The 22,038-nt window shown below is 37.8% G+C and overlaps 1 protein-coding gene and 1 non-coding gene across 2 annotated transcripts in view; one reads left to right on the top strand and one right to left on the bottom strand.

The window, feature by feature from the left end:
• UBTD2 (ubiquitin domain containing 2) overlaps positions 1-22,038 on the bottom strand; it is a 59,866-nt gene that overhangs the window by 2,617 nt on the left and 35,211 nt on the right. Inside the window, exon 2 of the mRNA XM_021698355.2 lies at positions 11,277-11,513. Within this exon, the coding sequence (XP_021554030.1) occupies positions 11,277-11,513 (237 nt within the window). The remainder of the gene's footprint in view (positions 1-11,276; positions 11,514-22,038) is intronic.
• On the top strand, positions 17,350-17,453 carry LOC123325354. The gene has a single exon (XR_006540373.1). It is a non-coding gene; the product is annotated as a U6 spliceosomal RNA (small nuclear RNA).

The raw sequence follows: 22,038 nt of genomic DNA, 5'->3' as shown, positions 1-22,038 counted from the left end.
CCTTGCTGTTAACTAGCTGCACAACCTTGAGCAATATTCTTTAACCTGAAATAACCTTCTCAATTAGCAAAATGAGACAGAAGAAAACCTCTAACGTGGTTACCAAGTTTGCATATGCTTCATCTTCAGTACCACGACAAATATAAAATAATAGGACTGTAAACAAAAACAGTAAAATGCAAGCAGAATGATGTCCGGACTGAAAGACAGCTGACATCTGCAGCCTCTCTAGAAAAGGACTAGAGATGTCATTGCAGCTTTTATGAGTGTGCTATAACATGAGTGCATACCAAAAACAAACATACAATCTAATAGGCACTTTGGCTCTTCCTAGATATGAATACCCACTCGTTCATCACAATGGAAAGTAGTCTTCTTTTCTTAAAACTAATTTTAGTCATCATCTGCCATTCATTCATTCATTCCTTTCTCTTTTTTTTAAGATAATACCCTAAAGGAAGAGATTTTGTTTATTTTTTTAAGTACACTCTGCCACCAACATGGGGCTCAAATTCATGATCCTGAGATCAAGAGTCTCATGCTCTACCAACTCAGCCAGCCAGGCCTCCCTGGAAAGCAGTCTTTGCCCTTCAGCCCAGCAAGTTAGGAATTTAGTTTTCAAATCTCAAATGGGTGAGAATAAAAATTCCATGGAAGAGGTGCCAGTAGATGGCTTATCTTCTTATTCCAGCTCAGGCAGTGCTCATGTCTATAATGCTGGAAATAAGCTACCCAGACTTCATATTGCTTAGCTCCCATACTTTAATATTTTGGGAAAAGGTAACTTGCATTTTATTTAACATGAAGTTTTCTGGCTTACTCTTTTCCTCACTTCTGTCAGATAATAATGAGTTATAAACATGCTCTGAATAACTAAATAGGGCAAAAGTCCAGACCATGATGTCAGATATGATTTAGTTACATTTCAAGCTATAGTTTTATGGGTTACTCTCTCCCCAAATTAAATATCTGGGATCATAAATTGACAACAAAAACAAACTTTGCTTACAATATAGCCCACAGTTGAATATTACCCCAGAATTACCTACTCAGAGCAGAATGACTCCTCTGTAGGCCCAGACCCTTTTGAACAATATACTCCCAATTCTCCACCATTTACTAGCCCCATATCTCTTCAGTAAAGACAAAACTACTCTGCTAATAGTGATCTCTAACACATAAGCTCTGTAGGACTTCAAAAGGACCACTCCACATACTCCATGGAGTTGCTGCATGAACATTTACTAAACACAGGGAAGAGAGTAAGGCATATCACTAGCTCTGGGGAGGAAAGGTTACAAGAGAGAGAACATTGTTCTTGATCCCCAGAAACTTCTAACTGAGGTAAGCAGATCTAGCACACCCACCAGAGCTTTTAAGTACAAACTGATACACTGAAAATCAAACACAAGCTGAGACATCACACAACAGAAGAGTGACTAACATTGGTAGAGCAAAAAAGGAGAAATTCTGTAGAAATAGTGTGTTCTGGCCATGACACAGAATAAAAATAAAGGGCATCTCAAGAGGGGTGCCTGGGTGGCTCAGTCGTTAAGCGTCTGCCTTCAGCTCAGGTCATGATCCCAGGGTTCTGGGATCGAGCCCCGCGTCAGGCTCCCTGCTCAGTGGGAAGCCTGCTACTTCCTCTCCCACTCCCCCTGCTTGTGTTCCCTCTCTCGCTGTGTCTCTGTCAAATAAATAAATAAAATCTTAAAAAAAAAAAAAAAAGGGCATCTCAAGAAATAGGAATGATAGGAGGACAAGAATTAGTACAAGGTAAACAGGAAATAGCAAGTGGTTTTGCTGAGGTGACTAGAGAATTGATGATGTGAAATTACTAGATTGACAGCAATAGTGAAAACGTGATAGAAGGGTTCAGGGGTTTAGATTTCATACTACAGTTAATTACTACAGGTGGCTGATAACAGTACATGAGTCATTCACCCAACAAATATTGAGTGCCTGTTACATGCCAAGCAATGTTCCAGGTGAACAAGAGACAAAGCCTGAAGATTATTTTATTATTTGCATAAAGGGAAAATGACTGGAATCAAGGGGACCTGCTAAAATGACTGCCTGACTGGAACAGAAAGGGATCTGAGAGACTGAGACCTAACGATAGGTTATGTATGATGGAAAACAAAAAGGAAAAAAGAATCACCTAAATCGGAAATGAGAGTGACAGAGAATTTAGGGTTAGAAGCTTTTTGCTTAGTTTTTAACTGCTTTAGGTTTGGTGAGATACTTCAACTGAATTATGGGCAGGTAACTTAAAAAGCCTATCGGGAAAAGGGTAAAAGCAGCTTGTAGAGTAATAATCTCAAATGTACAAGTCTGAACATAAAAGCAAACATTTAAGGGTGCTTACTAGTTCTGGCTCTGAGCACTTGGCATACATTGACATTTAATCCTCACAATAGCCCTCTATGGTCAGTCTATTATACTCATTTTGCAAATGAGAAAATTGAAGCAGAGAGAAATAACTTGTCCAGGGGCAGACACAAGTGAGAGTGAAATAATTGGATTCCTGAAGAAGTAAATGTACAGCATAGGGATAAAACCATAGGGCTTAGTTCCTGGGTTAGTGATATGGTGAATGGGAAAAAGAAAAATGAACACAGGGGGAAAAAAGGGCAGAGGACAAATATTAGAGGGATGAAAAGCCAAACAAGAATCACAAGGAGCAAGAACCCAACAGTCTAGGGACGCCTGGGTGGCTCAGTAGGTTAAGCGTCTGCCTTCCGCTCAGGTCATGATCCCAGGGTCCTGGGATCAAGTCCCGCATCGGGCTTCTGGCTCAGTGGAGAGCCTGCTTCTCCCTCTGCCTGCTGCTCCCCCTGCTTGTGCTTGCTCTGACAAATAAATAAATAAAATCTTAAAAAAACAAACAAAAAACCCAACAGTCTAAATGCAGTCCACCAACACAACTGCCAGTGATATGAACAATGTAAGGTCAAAGAAGGACCTGGAAGATGAGGCAAAAGGAAATGGCGACTAAGTTTCACTGCTGTGAGGCCATAAATGTAGTGACAAAATGGACATTTACTATCACTGTCTCATCTGCCATATTTGAGAGGAATATGTGAACAACAGGGCATAGTTATAAGATGGGAGAGTTATTCCGAAAGCAAGCCTGTGTGTTCAAACACAAAAGGGAAAGAACCACTTTAAAAGTTGATAAATATAGGTGCACCAAGGTGGCTCAGTTGGTTAAACCTCTGACTCTTCATTTTGGCTCAGGTCATGATCTCAGGGTGGTGAGATTAAGTTCCACATAGGGCTACACTGGGCATGGAGCCTGCTTAAGATTCTTTCTCCCTCTCCGCCCCCTCCCCCTGCCCCCATGTGCTCTCTCTTAAAAAAAAAAAAAGTTGATAATGTAGGCATTTTTCCAGAAGGTTTTTTTTTTTAAAAATATGTATTTTAGAGAGAGAGCACACAAACGTATGCACAGAGGGGAGAGGTGGGGGGGGAGAGAGAGAGAGAGAATCTCAAGCAGACTCCACATTCAGCATAGATACGGGGCTCCATCTCACGACCCTGAGATCATGACCTGAGCTGAAATCAAGAGTCTGACGCTTAACTGACTGAGCCACCAGGCACCCCTAGAAGGTTTTTACTGACCGCCCCCTGGACACTGAGGGTGTAGTTCATTTAGTAGTTCTTTACTAGCTCTAAAGAAGCTCTAGTCAGGCTTGCTCACACTTCTCACCAAGCGGCCTCTGTGGAAAGACATTCTTGTCTTTTTCCCTTCTCCTCATAAACCTACCATAGCCTTCAAGTCCTTGCAGAGACAGATGGCTACCGAGATAAACAATTGCCAGGGCACGGCCTCCCCAGGTCAGGAAGCCCTGACATCTCCCCGCGAGAGTAAGAAATCTGCCAAGACTCCACCTTCTGTTCTGATTTCATACATAATTTTCTAAGTTTTTATTTACCTTCTATCTAGATGACTGGCTCAGGTATTCTCTTTTCCTTGGTCAACTTGGTTTTCTATGGCTATTTTTAATTGGGCATCAAAATATTTCACAAGAAAATTATAAAGATAAAACTAGCTTATATTTCAAAAAAATAAGAATAGCTTTACTAAATGCCAGGAACTCTTTCTCAGACAATCTTTCAGGTTAAAAAAAGATGTCTTTTTAAGCATTCAAAGGCCTCACTGCTTATCCTTCTATGCTCACTCCTATAAGACTGCAGTCAGTCTTAATGTTTTTGCCACTTAATATGTTACTATACTATTAATTAATTTATGGTTAGTCACTTATCAGATCCTTTATTAAGGCCCTATTTCATTTCTAAACACAGCACTCCGGATAAAATCCTCTGTCTTCCATGTACATGTAATGTTTCATGCTTTCATTCCTAAGCCTTATGTTCATGACAAATTTATCAATTAAGTTTATTAAATGACAATTTCTTACAGGGAACTTTAAAGGAGCCAGAATTCATGGCCTGCTTCTTAATGGGCCTCTATCACGGAAATAGAAACAAGGTCTACATATATATGCATCCTGCCTATCCATGTCTTAGAGAATCCACTTGTTTCTCTTTAGTATTAATAGATGTCTTTTTTTTTTTTTTTTAAGATTTTATTTTTAAGTAATCTCTATACCCAACGTGAGGCTTGAATCCACAACCCCAAGATCAAGAGTCGCAGGCTCAGGGTGCCTGGATGGCCTCTGCACTCAGCAGGGAGTCTGCTTGTCCCTCTCCCTCTGCCCCACCCCCTTCTCGCTCTGTCTCTGTCTCTCTCTCTCTCAAATAAACAAACACAATCTTAAAAAAAAAAAAAAGAGTTGCAGGCTCCACTGACTGAGCCAGCCAGGTGCCCTAGAAGTATACAGTTTTACAGTATTCTATATAGTGTTGGAGGGTCTAAAAATGGAATTAACAGTGAAGATTACTTGTGCATCACTATAAAAAACAGAGATGAGGGGCGCCTGGGTGGTTCAGATGGTTAAGCATCTGCCTTCGGCTCAGGTCACGATCCCAGGGTCCTGGGATCGAGCCCCACATCGGGCTCCTGGCTCGGCGAGGAGCCCGCTTCTCCCTATCCCTCCGCCTCTCTCCCTGCTCATGCTTTCTCTCTCTCTCTCTGTATCTCTGTGTCTCAAATGAATAAATAAAATCTTTTAAAAAAAATAAGAAAAATAAAAAACAGAGATGAAATGACTTGACAGTGTCATTCAACTGCTTTGTTAATGTTAAATCCAGGATTTGAGTTCAAATCCCAATCCCAATTCCATGACTTATAAATTGGAAAAAGGATGTAACCACTCTGTATTTCAGTTTTCTCATCTATTTTTATTTTTTAAAAAGATTTTAAAATTTATTTTAGAGAGAATCTCAAGCCAACTCCACACTGAGTGTGGAGCCCAACTTGGGGCTCAATCCCAGGACCCTGAGATCTTGACCTGAGCTGAAACCAAGATTCGGGCGCTTAACTGACTGCACCACCCAGGCACTCCTTCTCATCTCTTTAAAATGGGCACTGTTGTAGGTGATTATTACAGGCATAAGGATTACGTAACATCAGTTCAAAACATGAGTTATGAGTATTTTATTACTCCTGATTCTCAGTCTAGGTGTTCTTTTCATCATGTTGGCTCCCTATACATAGAAATGATCTAAAAATAAATGCTCTATTTATGCTATTTGTAAGTGCCTTTATTTTTTTTTAATTTTAGAAAGATTTTATAGACTGGGGGAAGAGAGAGTGTGTGTGTGCACAAGAAGGGGGAGAGGGAGAGGGAACCCCAAGCAGACTCTGCACTGAGCACGAAGCCTGATGTGGGGCTCAATCCCACAACCCGAAGACTTGAGCTGAAGTCAAGAGTCAGATGCTCAACTGAGCCACCTGGGCATCCCTAAGTGCCCTGATTTTTAAAAACTTACATCACATTATACATAATTCAATTTATTCACATTTGATATATTTTAAGGTAAGTCCAGGAAAGAGGAAAACAAAATTCTGGGCAACTCTTTTCCCTCCTATATTTTGAAGGTGATTAAAAAAAGTTTAAAGAATTACCCTTTCTTACCTCCTATATCCCTAAGCATGAAAAAGGACAAAAGAAATGGACCTTCAAAAGCCTAACTGAACACCTGGCAATGTTTAGCCACAAGAAATAACAAGAGTAAAGTTGGAGTTAAGTCTGTAAGAAAGAGAAAAGCAAGTGTTTGAATAACAGTGAGCAGCTACTCCTAGACAAGAAAGGCTAAGAGGGGAGCTTTTACATTTGAATTGGGAGGGAGGTGGAAAACACATTAATTGTAGATGCTAAAGAAATAAACAACCACCTTTCTAAAAAATTAGAAAGTAGGGAGAGAAGGAGTAGCCAATTTTAAAAATCCTTTTTAATCTTCTATATAGTAATTCTATAAAGCATTAAATGCTCTCATCTTTATGAAATAGGTTATTGTTTCTGAACAAGTTTTAACTGAAAATTACTGAATAGTCACTATGGGCCAAGCTCTGAAAAATGAAAATAATAACCACCTTTTTTTTTTTTTGAAGATTTTAAGTAATCTCTACTTGGGACTTGAACTCACAACCCTGAAATCTACCTACTGAGCCAGCCAGGTGTACCCTACCTTAAAAAAAAAAAAAAACAGAAAAACAAAAAAATCCCTCTTTTTATGCTAACTTGGATAAACCACTTAATCTGTAACCTTAGTTTCATTGGCAAAATACTATATTAGGAATGTTTTTAGGATTTTTAGGTAATGGCAAAATAGCAATTAGAAAAAGGAGATAACTCTTTTTTAGAAATTTAGGACCATGAGAAAAAATGTGTAAATCATGAGAAATAAAGTTCTTATAGGATGGGGAGGCTGTGGAAAAGAGGTACCAGATACCAGAATCATCCTGGGAGATTTTTCCATAATACACATGTCCATATATATCCTCAATCTGAGTCACAATTTCCAGAGTGAAAACAGATGCGCACATATAAAATACCCAGGTAGAGGTGCCTGGGTGGCTCAGTCATTAAGCATCTGCCTTCGGCTCGGGTCATGATCCCAGGGTCCTGGGATCGAGCCCCACATCGGGCTCCCTGCTTGATGGGGAGCCTGCTTCTCCCTCTCCCACTCCCCCTGCTTGTGTTCCCTCTCTCACTGTGTGTCTCTCTGTCAAATAAACAAAATCTTTAAAAAAATTAAAAAATAAAATAAAATAAAATTCCCAGGTAGTTATGACACCATCTTCTCTCTAATTCTCCCTATTGCCATTTGAGAATAATGAACTAAAGACATCACTGATATTAATAAAGGAGGATAATTAAAAAGCATGGAATTATTTTGTGCTTGGACAAGACAGAAATATAATGAATACAACCTGTAGACTGGAACTGAGACAAGAACAGAATTATTCATGGAATCACTATATGAAAAAGAAACAAGGTGGAAACATGGGGCAAGGGCATTGGGTGATGGGAGGTATTTTGGTTGTTTCTCTGAAAAATAACTCAGGAAGTAAGGTAATTTTTTTTTTTTTTAAAGATTTTATTTATTTTTTGACAGTGAGAGAGGGAACACAAGCAGGGGGAGTGGGAGAGGGAGAAGCAGGCTTCCCACAGAGCAGGGAGCCCGACACGGGACTCGATCCCAGGACCCTGGGATCATGACCTGAGCTGAAGGCAGACACTTAACGACTGAGCCACCCAGGTGCCCCGGAAGTAAGGTAATTATTATTACACAGGAAAAAAGGCCACTGACAAATATGTAATTTTTGTACCCATAACACTGATACTAAATACAATTTAAACTGAAAAGGGTACAGTCCTTGCTAATTTTGCAGATACAATCTAAAATAACAGACAAGACCTATACAAATAACATTTACAAAGACATTTCCATATAGTTTTCAAACTTTAAAGAATCTTTTATAGTATTTAAATTGGGAAGATAATATGAATAGGTTGGGATAATAAGATTATGGGAAGAGAAAACAGAGGATGGGATGAAAACAAGAAAGGAGAGACATGGCTGAAGGAAGCTTAGAAAGGAATGTATACCCTGGATCTCTTCAGAATGTCAATCTAAGATCAGTTCAATACTCATGGGTAATACTGACAGATGTAGATGAAAGGAATAGGGATGGGCCTAAATAGGGATGATGCTAAACTATGTCATCAATGCTTTGGTGTCCAGTTAATAAATCTGTTATTACTGTTGCTATTGAATCAACACAATCTCAAAATTCGATTAGGCATATGCCCATGGGCAGAGTCCCCCAAAAGCCAGAAAAAGATGTTATCAGTAGATAATATATCCAGAAAAATGACCAAATTATATCAAAGAATTTGGTACAAGGAATTTACTTGTTAATGCTAGAGTTCAAGAAAAATAATCATTGGCACTACTACTTATCAAGTGCTTTTTGGACTATGGTTAAGTAATTTACATGTGTTATTATTATCACATTTAAGCAATACAACCACCCTATATGGTATGTAGTTATAATCCATATTTTATAGATGGCAGCATTGAAGCTTACAGAAAAGAAGTGATTTGCCCAAAGTTGCATAGCCATGAGTAATACAATAGAGGCAGAAAGTAAGGCTAGGTCTGATACTAAAGCCTGAGCTAAACAGCTAAAGCCTATATAATATTTTTAACTTAAAATATGAAGTATAAGATGTTTAGGGTCTAACACAGCAAAATGTGTCTAAAGTAAAATTTTCAAATATATAACTACACCAAAAAGATGGAAGAAATTTCAGTAACACCACTGAGTAGGTCTAGGTAAAAGCATGTAGCTAAATAGCTAAGTTATAAACTAATGGTGAGTTAGAGTACATGAGGGAACACAATTCAAAAGTCCATCCAAGAAATGCTGTTAAGGTTCAAATATGAACAAGGGAATTCAATCAAAGGTAGCAATGATAGTAATTCCCAGAAAGTTATTATAGAGCTTTGAACAGGGAGAGATTGGACATCAGTTTGATTCCTTTATGCTAAAGCAGAAAATAGACACAGAGGGGAAGCAGAAGCTCATCCTATCAAATTTCCAAGAATAATTCTCCCTAATCTGTTGGTTGGTGAGGCTGCCAGCAACATTACTTTTCTTGGCAGTTCACATAGATAAGCAAAAACGGGGGACTTAAGTATATAGAGATCTGAGCCCATATCCAATAAAATATACATAGGCCCCTGCCTTACATAAAACAGAGCTACTTTGCCTCCATGAACTTGTAAACAAGGCCATAATTTATAATACAATCAGATATTCCTATAGGTAACTATGATAAGTACAAAGTAAGGAAATCAAAGTTCTAAGGTTCTGGATCTCAGGCTTCTAAATTAAGACAGTCACAGATAAATTAATTCTTTCCCACTCCCCACCCCTACTCCCAACTTGCAAACCTATACAAACAAACGAACAATAAATACTGCTTTAAAAATATGGGAAATAAGCATTAAAAAGAGGATGATAAAAATAACTGTAAAGGAAGGTTCTTTCCTTTGTATTATATAAAGGTAGTATTTAAAGACAAAATATAGACCTAAAAGAGGTAATGGAGCAAGAGGATATGTACCCCCAGTCATAACGAGGTAAAGAATTCAGAGACCATCCATGAAAATCAGTACTAAAAAATCATACTGAAATGGCATTCAATTACACATTTTTTCAAATGTAGGAGGCATCATTTTCATACCTGTGCAGAAAAAGTCATCTATATACAGTGGGTGAACTCAATAAATGTTATTAACACAAGCATATGTTAATAAGCTTTCATAATAAAAAACAGAACAGCTAAGGAGTATGTATTTTTAAAAGTTTCTTGGAAGCACAGTTATTCAGAAAATTAACAGAGATTTAGAAAATTGTGAAGAATACTAAGTTAAATATCTTTATTTGAAAAGGAGTCAGGGGAGCCTGGCTAGCTCAGTTGGAACAAACATGTGAGTGACTCTTGATCTCTGGGTCGTGAGTTTGAGCCCCACATCAGGTGTGGAGTTACCTACATAAATAAAACTAAAAAAAAAGAAAAAAAGGAGTCAAAGGACATAAAGCAGATGATTAAACAGTGAAAAGCAGTGTTCTGAAAATGCTGACAAATGGAGATATTGAAAAAGAAACAATGAAGGTATAAAGGAATAGAGAACAATGCAAAGGAATGCAGGTGATTACACAGGGAGCTAAACAGACAACTTGGAAAAATATTAATTTGAAAAACTAAAGAGAAAAATCTATAAATACAGTTATCAGGGGCGCCTGGGTGTCTCAGTTGTTAAGTGTCTGCCTTCGGCTCAAGTCATGATCCCAGGGTCCTGGGATCGAGCCCCGCATTGGGCTCCTTGCTCTGCGGGAAGCCTGCTTCTCCCTCTCCCACTCCCCCTCTTGTGTTCCCTCTCTCGCTGTGTCTTTCTCTGTCAAATACATTTAAAAAAAAAAACTTAATAAAAATAGAAATAAATACAGTTATCAAAAGAGCAAAGAATGTAATATAAAATTAACACTTAAATCTCAGTATACCATGAAAAATTTTGAAGTGTTTCTAATCAAGGAGACCAAGCAAGAGGATATGCATGGGTCCAGCAGATATATGTCCCTGGAAATGCTCAAAGCTAATGGTGGTCCTTAGAGTCACATTCCTAAGCAAAAGAGAGAGAGGTTCTTAATAATGCTCAGGGCTGCAATCATAGAAAACTGTCCTTCAGAACATGTGACTTCTAAGTTTAGGTTTGCTCATTATGCTAAAAATAGGCTTGATGAGAAGGTATAATGACTAAAAGAGCATCCACTGAGTCTCCACTGCTTCTGAAATCTAAATTTGAGACTACTTCTCTAGTGCTCATAGAAAACAAGTGAAGTAGAAGCTCTAGAAGCCTGAGACAGCAGGTGGAGGACCCTTGATGAAGAACTAGGAAATTTCTGAGTATGGAAGTTGGAAAATACAGGTTATCAAATGTTCTCTTTCTTGAGATTAAAAATATTTATAAAACATAAAAAATAATGGGGCACCTGGCTGGCTCAGTTGGTGAAGCATGCAACTCTTGATCTTGGGATTGTGCGTTCAAGCCCCATGTTGGGTGTAGGGCTTACTTAAAAATAAATATATAAACAAATAAATAAATAAATAAATAACACACCGAGTAAATCTTTCTTAAGCTGAAAGACATAAAAAGAAGCAAAGAGGAATGTTCCAATTTGGAAAAAAAAAAAAAATACACAGCAAGAAAAATGAACACTTCCCATTTGGTTTCTTGCTATTAGAAAGGAGCTGATTATGTTCCCCATTGTCCTTGAGGACCACCAAACCTACCATGTGGTAATGTTATGTTTGCACCATCAATGATTGCTTGTGCCAGTTCATGATCATTGCTTTCAAAAGCATGTGCGGCAGCCTTCAAGGCATCCCAAATCTCTTTACGGCCTTCAAAAGCTGGTGCAGTATCCCAAAATTCATCCCTCTTGCTGCGCAGTTGTCCATCTGTCATGGGATAATCGCTTTTCCATTTGGGTTTCTCCTTTTTCAAAGGCTGGTTACGACCTAAAGCGACTGAAAAGAAAAATAAAAAGCTGTCGTCAAAACCAAAATTTACAAATGAGGTATTAAAAGTTATCTGGTCATTCCTCTTTGATTCATTCATCAAAATTATAGCTAGAAGTTTGCCTAATTGCATTCTGAAATTTCCCCTATTTTAGAACTATAAGAGCAAATGGAGACATTAGATGGCTCTATCCAAAATGTCCAGTGACAAGTTAGTAACTCTTTTCAACTCCATATGCCTTCTCCAAAGGATTTTAAGAATTACTTAGAAAAACAGCAATAAGTGTTTCATCAGACAGTAACGGCAGGATTTAAAAAAAGTCAAAGGATGCCATACAAGAGAAGTAAGATACTAGGAAAAATCAAGTAGCAACATTAGCTTGAAGCTTAGAACTCTGGACATATAAAGCCAGAAAGCAGGAACTGAGAAATCCTTAGCAGGGGAAATACTGCTCTGCGGTGTCCAAAGGAACAGTCAAACCACCATTCCATGAGGAAACCCTACTCTGAACTTCAGTCAAGGAACTGTAAATGCCTCTCTCTGAAACCTATATAGGAGTTAACTTTGAAAAGGGTGAGAAAGAAGGTCAGAAATCATGGCTTCACTCTTTGGAGAAAATAGGACTGAACAGGTGATCCTTGATACTGGACCACGGGAGAAGTTCCTAACTACAAGAAACAAAAACTACAACACCCTACTCAAGTTTCAAACCTAGAGGAGAAGAAAAAAAGAGGACAAGAGTCTACTCCTTGTTTGCTGTAAAAGGCAGCAGAGCTCCTTAGAGAATGTTACATAGTGGTAGGGCTAGAACAAGTCTGATGAAGCTTCTTTCACCCAGATACTTACCTGGGCTATGATCACTGATCTCACACTGACATAGAGAGCCATTCTTAATCTTATACGGTGCCATAGATAAGAAATAGTTTGACAGATGGAAAAATTGCTAAAAAGAAATTTGAAGCTTGATGGAGTCCTGGGTAAGAGTGGGTGGGAAGTAAATGACAGAGTGGTGGGAAGGAGAGGGTGTGCATCAAAATTCAATGTTCTATATTTAACTGCAGAAAGAATACTAATTTAAAAGAAATTACTCTCAAAATCATTCTAAAGAAGCCATGAAGTTATCTGCTCCCTGACTGGCCCAGAACCAAATGAAATTTGGGTTATTCATAACAGAAATAAACAACATTACTCCAGTTCCTGGGCAAGCTCTATACCCTACACAAGGCTATGTTCCCCATGACAGAACAAACTAATGCTGCAAGCAAAGTGTATCTGGATTGACACCTGGATTAAACCATGCTCTTTCCACCTCATCTGGCCATTTTATCTCAAGGCAGCACACATCAGGTTTCATCCTCTACCTTCGGAGTGGCACACCATGCCATTGCAAGCTCTTTTTCTCTTAAAACATTCAGTGTTTTGATTCCTCGTACTTTCTGGCCCTGTAACTTATCCTAGTGAAATGCCAACCAGCTGAATTCTAAAAGGGTAGGGACAGCAAAGTAGGAGAATGGTCTATTTAGTAGCAGAGCTAGAAAAAGAACCCAAGTATCCTTATTTAACAAATATGTACTGAACATCCACTAAGGTAACACTATAGATGTGTGTAACAAGTTTAATTCAAATGTGAGAAACACAGTCTATACTAATGACTTTCCCCTGTATTTTCCAAATAACAAATAAATGTATACAGCACATTATTCTCTAAAAGATGTTCAGAATATGTCAGGTAATCACAATCCACCCCCTACTGATTCTACCAACAAGGTAAAATGAAAGGCAAATTTATTTTCTGTTATAGTAACCTTTTTTTTTTTTTAAAGATTTTATTTGTTTATTTGACAGAGAGAGACACAGTGAGAGAGGCAACACAAGCAGGGGGAGTGGGAGAGGGAGAAGCAGGCTTCCCACTGAGCAGGGAGCCCGATGCGGGGCTCGATCCCAGAACCCTGGGATCATGACCTGAGCCGAAGGCAGACGCTTAACGACTGAGCCACCCAGGCGCCCCGGTTATATTAACCTTTAGATAATTCAGTAATAGTTTAGGGACGACATTCAATATTAGTTTACTGAATAGGGAGTAGAAGACAGGACACAAAAGGTAAATACCTATCTGAATAGGTATCTATTTAATAGTCAAATGAATATCTACTACACAAATTTATCTATCCAATATTCAAATAAGATACCTATTTGAATAGTTTCAGGTTTTCCTGAGTTGTTCCAGAGAACTGTCTAGCCTCACATATATTAAATGTACCTGAGAGATAACTTGTTATAATTCTGTAACTGTGAGAGAATCACAAAGCAAAGGCAAAAACAACAAAACCGCTACCATCTCAGTACTTAAACCTAAGAGACCAAAAGAGGCCCTCAAACAGAGGGATTCAACAGAAAAACAATCTCATAATAAAGGTAGAAAACAGGGGCACCTAAGTGTCTGACTTTGGCTAAGGTTGTGATCTTGGGGCGCTGGGATCAAGCCCTGCATTATTATTGTTGTTGTTGTTGTTGTTGCTGTCCTTGTCAGGGCTCTGCGCTCAGTGGGGAGTCTGCTTCTCCCTCTCCCTTTGCCCTTCCCCCTGCTCGTGCTCTCTTTCTTTCTCATATAAATGGATAAAATCTTAAAAAAAAAAAAAAAGGGTAGAAAATACTTTGGAAAAAGTAAAAGCCCCTTCCTTATGAATATGAGGTAGCTTTGTTTTACCTCTCCCACCTATAGAAGGCATAAGAACAAAGTCCCATAAAAAGGACAGATGATACATTATGCTTAAGGATAATCATTCCAAATCCATTTCAAATCTATATGCTGGAAAGTTCCAAAGTCATTACTTTATGTAAAAGTAAATAAGACAAACTAAATGCTTGTGACATCAAGCAAGCTTCCTTTTCTGTCTCAGTCTCTACTTTTCTCTATGTCACAAACATGTAATAGAGAATGTCTACTGAATGTCCATTACTAAAATACTTAAGTGTTTACAACATAAAATTTTATTTTAGCAAAACCGCTGAGCAGTGCAAAATTTTCATTACAAAATATGAGGTTAAAGGCTTCATTTTAGGGGGTGCCCACGTGGCTCATTCTGAGAATTCTCATTCTGAGAATTTAACATAAAGTACCTTCCTTAATCTTAAAAAGAACTGTTTTATGATTGTCATGCACATCCTATGCGTTTATGAGTGTATTTTCTAGGAATTGGTCACCAAATGTTGTGCTTTGATTTTAGCTATCATAAACCTGAATTTCTGAAAATACCTGGACATACAAATCAGTATAGCAGCTAAGAAGCTATGTTTTTTTGCACCAAGTCAACCATTCTCAATTATGAAGAAAAAGATGTAAACTATGTATACTCAACTAGATTAAATCTTATGCTCTGAAACTTTCAGATTTATCTGTTTCATACATCATTTACTGCTGATACCAAGAGAGATGCTCAGTACCATTCATATATCTGGGACTAAGTATAGTATTTCGCTCTAACAATGGATTTAAAGACAGGTAACAGTTCTTATTCCCCAAACTTCTGTTTTAAATCTTTAAATTGCAGGCAACCAACCACACTAAGTTTTTCTATTCATGGTTTAACATGTAACAAAAGATTAAGAAAGAAACCTAATTTTATTATTTCGGAAAATACCCTTCTTTCCCCCATCAATCCAGTTATTTTCTAAAACTGCCAAAGACTCACCATCTCAGAAGCCTCTTAATCACATTCATCTACTCATCTTATCCTTCCTTATAAATGGTCAGCACTTCTTCCCCTTCTGACAAATAAGTAGATCTAACATGCAGAAAACCCAAGAACGGTTTGCTTTTCAGATTCAAATAGCAACATAATCTTAAATATTTATTTTTACTCCACAATTGAATGAATTTGCAAAAAAATTTACTTTGACATTTTATTGATAAAATACATGGGGTGCCTGGGTGGCTCAGCTGGTTAAGCGTCTGCCTTTGACTAAAGGTCATGATCACAGGGTTCCTGGGTCGAGCCCGCATCGGGCTCTCTGCTCAGGGGGGAGTCTGCTTCTCCCTCTGCTTCTCCCCCTGGCTTGTGCTCTCTCTCCCTCTCTCTCTGTCAAATAAAATAAAATCTTAAAACAAACAAACAAAACAAAAAAACCCGATCTCTAAAATGAAGTATGTTTGCAATTGTTTTCCTGCTTTTGGTTCCCGTTTTGGTTTCCTGCCCTTTGGTTCCCTGATTTAATATTGGCACTCTTCAAATGAATAAAGGAGAAGCCATAATGTATAAGTAAGGTAAATATCAAGATATGACTCACGTAATAATAGCTGTAACAGATTGAAAACCAGAGCATTCCGTTTCGATAAGACAACAGCCTAAGGGAAAAGACTGAATATTTAAAGAGCTCACCAACAAAGGACAAAACGTTGTTGCACAGAATTCTGAAAACTTGAAAGCAGCAAGGAATAGGATTGGGATAATGTTCCCATATTTAGACTGATTAAAGTCTGAAGATCATGAAAACGAAAGGGAAATTTTTGTCACTCCCAAGAGTTAAGAATAGATCCCACAGAACTCTTCCATAACAGATGGTGCTGGCCTAAAACTATACTTGTATTTTATTCTCATGTAAATTTAGAATGCACTACACAAACACATACATACTACATATATTCCCTTTACCTAAAGTCACTTACTGCCAAAATAAAAATAGGGATATGGGGATTAAAATGCTTAAACTAAGAGCATCAACATGCCAACAGTCAAAACCATACCCGTAACTTCTCTAATATCTGAGAATTTTTTTTTTTTTTAATAATATCTGAGAATTTAGATGTGGAAGCGATCTTTGATGGTACCGGCCAACCTTACTATTTGATGGGAAGGTAAGGAAGACCTAACGAAGATAAATGATTTGCTCAAGATCAAAAAGAGCCAGGACCATAACCCAGATGACTAGATTCAAAGTCCAGAGCTCATTCTCCATTATAGCACTCCATGTCTTACCAGGGCTGAGAAATGTGTTTTCTTTTACATATCAAATCAATTACAAGCTTCATTCAAAATAAAGCATGTTTTGTTTTTCTAGTAGCACTGATCCACCTTTCACAGGCTTTGTTAGGACCAATGGAATGTCTCTGATTGGGAAAAGCTAATTGAGCAGCACCAGATCCCCAACCTATCTAATCTACCATCTAATTCATTTCTTCGGAGATATCATGCTCACTAAAGAGGTATCCTATAATAAGGGAGGAGGTAATGCAGTTTTCTGGTCAGCTTCAACTCAGAAGTACTCAGCACCTATAACAGATTAGGCACTAAAGATCATATATATGGGGGCGCCTGGGTGGCTCAGTCGTTAAGCGGCTGCTTTCGGCTCAGGTCATGATCCCAGGGTCCTGGGATCGAGCCCCGCATCGGGCTCCCTGCTTGGCGGAAAGCCTGCCTCTCCCTCTACCACTCCCCCTGCTTGTGTTCCCTCTCTCGCTGTCTCTCTCTCCATCAAATAAATAAATAAATAAAATCTTAAAAAAAAAAATCATATATATGTATATTTATCTAAGTTAAATACACCATTTTTTATGCTACTATTTTATTAAAAATAGAAACAAGAACTTTGACCATGCTCCCATCCTACAGTTCATAAAAATTAAGCAGTTAAAATACAATTTTAAAGACATACATATAATTTCTAATGTTGTCTGAGTTAGCTTTATTGAGGGGAAGAAAATAAACATAATGATTTCCTGGGCCTGTTTTTCAGAATATAAATCTAATTACCAATGGCCTGAGCATATAAACAGGCAAGAGGAAAGCCAACCTACAACATCATATGTCCAAGGCCGGGTGAGTCTCATTAAAAATGTTACACAAGGTGCTCGCTTAGGCAGCACACATACTAAAATTGGAACAATACAGAGATTAGCATGGCCCCTGTGCAAGGATGGCATGCAAATTCGTGAAGCATTCCATATTTAAAAAAAGTTACAAAAGCATACAGTTAAATCCAACAAATGCATACGAAAAAGCCCCAACTTCATTTGGAAGGCTGAAATTACAGAAAATTGGAACTAAGAATATGGTCACTTAACCGGAGCCCACTGTACCTTCCCAGTAGTATATGATATTTTCAGATGGTTCATTCTACTGGTTTGGGGGAATGGTTTTATCTAGAATTACATTCTTTGCATTGCAAGGACCTTTACTTCTATTAATTTATGGGTTGTTCAAGGGATGGGAAGCACACACAAGCCAAGGATGCCCACCATCCCCACAACCATTTAACCTTGTTTTGAAAGTGTTAGCCAGCAAATCAGACAGAACAAAACAATCAGAAGTGTAAGAACCAGAAGGGAAGAAGTAAACCACCTCTAATTGCAGATGATATGATAGTATGACTGGAAAATACAAGAAATTCAGTGCTAAAATTGAATGATTAAAAAAAATCAATATGGTAATGGGATATAAAATGGAAGCCTTATAGATATATATAAAATACCCAGCTAAAAGATACAGTGGAAGAAAAGGTCCCATGTATAACAGTGACAGAAAAAATACAATACCTGGAATGCAACACCTATTATCAGGATATATTTTTTAAACTCCTGGAAGTCCCAAAAGTAGACTAGACTTGAAGAAGATGAGGACATCTCTTGTACTTGGACATCAACATGTCCAAGCTGTCAGTTCTTTCTAAGTGAATATCTACATTTAACATGTTTCCACTGAAAATAATTTTTAAAAAACTTTCTGGGAGTGTGCCTGGGTGGTTCAGTCGGTTAAGTGTCTGCCTTCAGCTCAGGTCATGATCCCAGGGTCCTGGGATTGAGTCCCTCATCGGGCTCCCTGCTCAGCGGGGAACCTGCTTCTCCCTCTCTATCTGCTGCTCCCCCTGCTTGTGCTCTCTCTCTCTGTGTGTCTCAAATAAATAAATAAATAAAAATTTTTAAAATTTAAAAAATTAAAAAAATTAAAAACTTTCTGAAGCCAGATGAGTTGTTTTTTTTTTTAAATTTTTTTTTTACATGTTTTATTTATTTATTCATGAGAGTCAGAGAGAGAGAGAGAGAGGCAGAGGCAGAGGGAGAAGCAGGCTCCCCGCCTAGCAGGGAGCCCGATGCGGGACTCGATCCCAGGACCCAAGGATCATGACCTGAGCCGAAGGCAGACGCTTAACCATCTGAGCCACCCAGGTGCCCCAGATGAGTTGATTCTAATATGTAAAAACAAAGGGGCAAGAACAGCTAGGGGAATCCTGAAAAAGCAGCACAACAAGGGAGCTGGCCCTATGAATATTAAAACATAAAACCACTACAATTAAAAGTGTGTAAGGCATACGAACACTTAGAATATAATGAAGTTCAGAAAAAATCCATATATACACGGATATTTAGTACATGATAGAGATTTTATCTTAAACTGCTCCAACTTAAACTGTTGGAGAAAAACGGGCATTTTAAGTAACAGTGTTGGAACTGGATAGCCTCTTGGAAAAAGATAAATTTGGGTCAATACTTTAAACTGTACACCATAATAAATTCTACACGAATGAATCAAAGGTCTAAATGTAAAAACTAAAACAATATATGCACTACAAAAAAATATAAATTTCTCTGTAATAAATAGCAAATGCTTTTCCAGAAGCAATGAGAAAAGACTTAATTTTCATGTGGGGGCAGGAGAGTCAAAATACAAATGACAAGCTTGGAGAAAATATCTGTAACTTGTATCATAAGAGGCTAATCTCCCTGGTATAAAAAACTAAAAATGGAGAAGACAAAAAGCAAAAACTCTGTAACAGAAAATGGGCAATGGATATGAACATCCAGGTCAAAGAACAAAAAAGGTAAATGACATATGAAACAATTTCCAATCTCCCTCATAAGAGAAAAGCAAGTGAAAACTATGCTGGAATTCACTCTTTTGCTCTTAGGCAAAAATTGACAAATCTGACACTGGTAAGTTGTGGAGAGATAAGATATTCCCCTACATTTGAGGTAGGAGTCTAAGATCCCATGGGATTATTATCCAAAGGATTCCCAATGGAGAGGGAATTTGACATCTAATATAATCAGTTATTCACCCAACCATTGAGTCAGCAATCCCAGTTTTAGGACTCTACTTTCAAGATATACTCCACGTAGGGGCACCTGGGTGGCTCAGTTGGTTAAGCGTCTACCTTCGGCTCAGGTCAAGATCCCAGGGTCCTGGGATGGAGCCCCAAGTTGGGCTCCCTGATCAGCTGGGAGTCTACTTTTCCCTCCCCCTCTGCCCCAACCCCCCACTCATGCTCTCTCTCTAACAAATAAATAAAGAAAATCTTAAAAAAAAAAAAAAAAGAAGATATACTCCATGTAAATATGAAAAGTTATTTCCTGCAGGTTTATTTGTATTAGAAGCAATCTAGTGGATATATACAGTACAACCATATGATGAAATATAATGCAACTATAAAGAATAAAGGAGAACTGCAGAAACTCAAATTAGAGAAATTTCCAGAATAATTAAGTAAAAGAAACAGAACAATACATACATAGTGATACATTTTGTTTAAGAAAATAGGAGAAACAACTACCTCTCTCTATATATTTGGTTTTGTAAAAAACAAAAACAAAAGCACACACATTAGAAGGATAAACCAGAAATTAATGAAAATGGTTATCTACAAGGGCTATGGGATAGAAGGGATAGAGATGGGAGCAAGACTTCTGAGTACAGCTTTTTATATATATTTGACTTTTGAAAAATTGTAAATGTTTTACATATTCAAAACAAAATCAAGCCAAAAAAGCAAACTCTAACACTGAACACAGAAATAAATGAATGTAACTGTATATCAAATGTTAACATAACCATATAAAGAAAATAATTATTTCAAGTCAATTTTGAACATGATACTCTGATTATACATCTTCAGTGGGGTAAATTTTAAGGAACAAAAAACGAACTACAAAAGACATCTTTAACTTCACTCAGCAGGTTAAAGTGCTAAGAATTCATGTAGAATACTAATTACTATAATTCTGCAACATTGGATATTTCCTGTAGGATAAAGCAAATAAAGAACTACATTATTATCAATAGGAACTGAATTTTTTAAAATTTATTTATTTGACAAAGAGAGAGAGAGAGAGAGAGCACGCACAAGTAGGCATAGTGGCAGGCAGAGGGAGAGGGAGAAACAAGCTCTCCATTGAGCAGAGAGTCTGATGTGGGGCTTGATCCTGGGACCTTGGGATCATGACCTGAGCCAAAGGCAGATGCTTAACCAACTGAGCCACCCAGGTGCCCCAGGAACTGAAATTTTTAAAAAATATTTTATTTATTTGAGAAAGAGAGAGCACAAGTGGTAGAGGGGTTGGGGGTGGGTGGACAGAGGGAGAGGGAGAAGCAGGCTCCCCTCTGAGCAGGGAGCCTGATGTGAGCTCCATCCCAGGATCCTGAGATCATTACCTGAGCCGAAGGCAGATGCTTAACTGACTGAGCCACCCAGGCTGAAACCGAAATTTTTAATAAAAAATAAAAATATATAAAATATAAAGAAAAAAACTTAGGTTAATTTTGAATTGTACATATCAATATGAACTCATAATTTAAAAAGTATTTTATAGCTCTGTTGACTAAAAGGGCTTAGAAATAATGACAACCCAGTAGTAATAAGCATACCTCACTCCCAGACTTCAGTGCTAAATACCACACCAACTAAAAGGTCCTAGGGCATTTGGAGAAATGGCTAGTTCTATGACTAGGGCTGGAAAAATTAAAAACAAGCCTGACATGTAGTTGAGCTGAGAAAACAAGAAAGTGCTCGAATGATTAATGAGATCACCTCAAAGGCACAAAGGAGACAGTCTGAAGGAGACAACACCTGCATAAATTTTGGAGCATAAAAAATAATAACTAGAATTGACTTCAATATATTGAATAAGTAAAAATTCATGAATCTTTACTACTACTAAAAGGGGGAGATGAGAGAAGAAAGGCTCTTTCTTACTGAAGAATGCCGGTAATAAAGAATGACATCTTTAAAAGAATCATTCTTTACAACCCCATAACTGATTAGGGTAAGGATCATCAATAGATATACTAAAACATCCTGGGTAACAGGACATGCAAGCTGTCAAAGAATCACAGAGGAAAAATTACACTGTAGATATCTGACACTCATTATTTGAACCAAATAGCCAGACTTAACCTCTTGATGCACTGCAATATGAAGTATAAAAAACAAAGATGCATTAAACTTCAAATCTGAACTTCTTACTTATAGGAAATACAAAGGATAAAGGAAAAAGTTAAAATGGCGTTAGACATGGCCAATTACCCCCTGGAGGGCAAGACTGTTCCCAGTTAGCTAGTGGTCTACACCAAATAAGACAAAACATGAACTATGTTTGGAACCTGCTTTGAAAAAAGTTACAAGAGACATTTTAGAACAGCTGGATAAATCTGAATAAGACTAAATAACAGATGCCAATAAGAAAGTACTTTTTAATTTTCTTAGGTATGATAATAGTATCATATTCATAAAGGAAAAGCATGCTGAAGTTTTTAGAAGTGTCAT

Source organism: Neomonachus schauinslandi, chromosome 7 (assembly GCF_002201575.2).
Source record: "Neomonachus schauinslandi chromosome 7, ASM220157v2, whole genome shotgun sequence".
Classification (NCBI taxonomy): Eukaryota; Metazoa; Chordata; class Mammalia; order Carnivora; family Phocidae; genus Neomonachus; species Neomonachus schauinslandi.
This window is presented reverse-complemented; position numbering and strand designations above follow the sequence as displayed.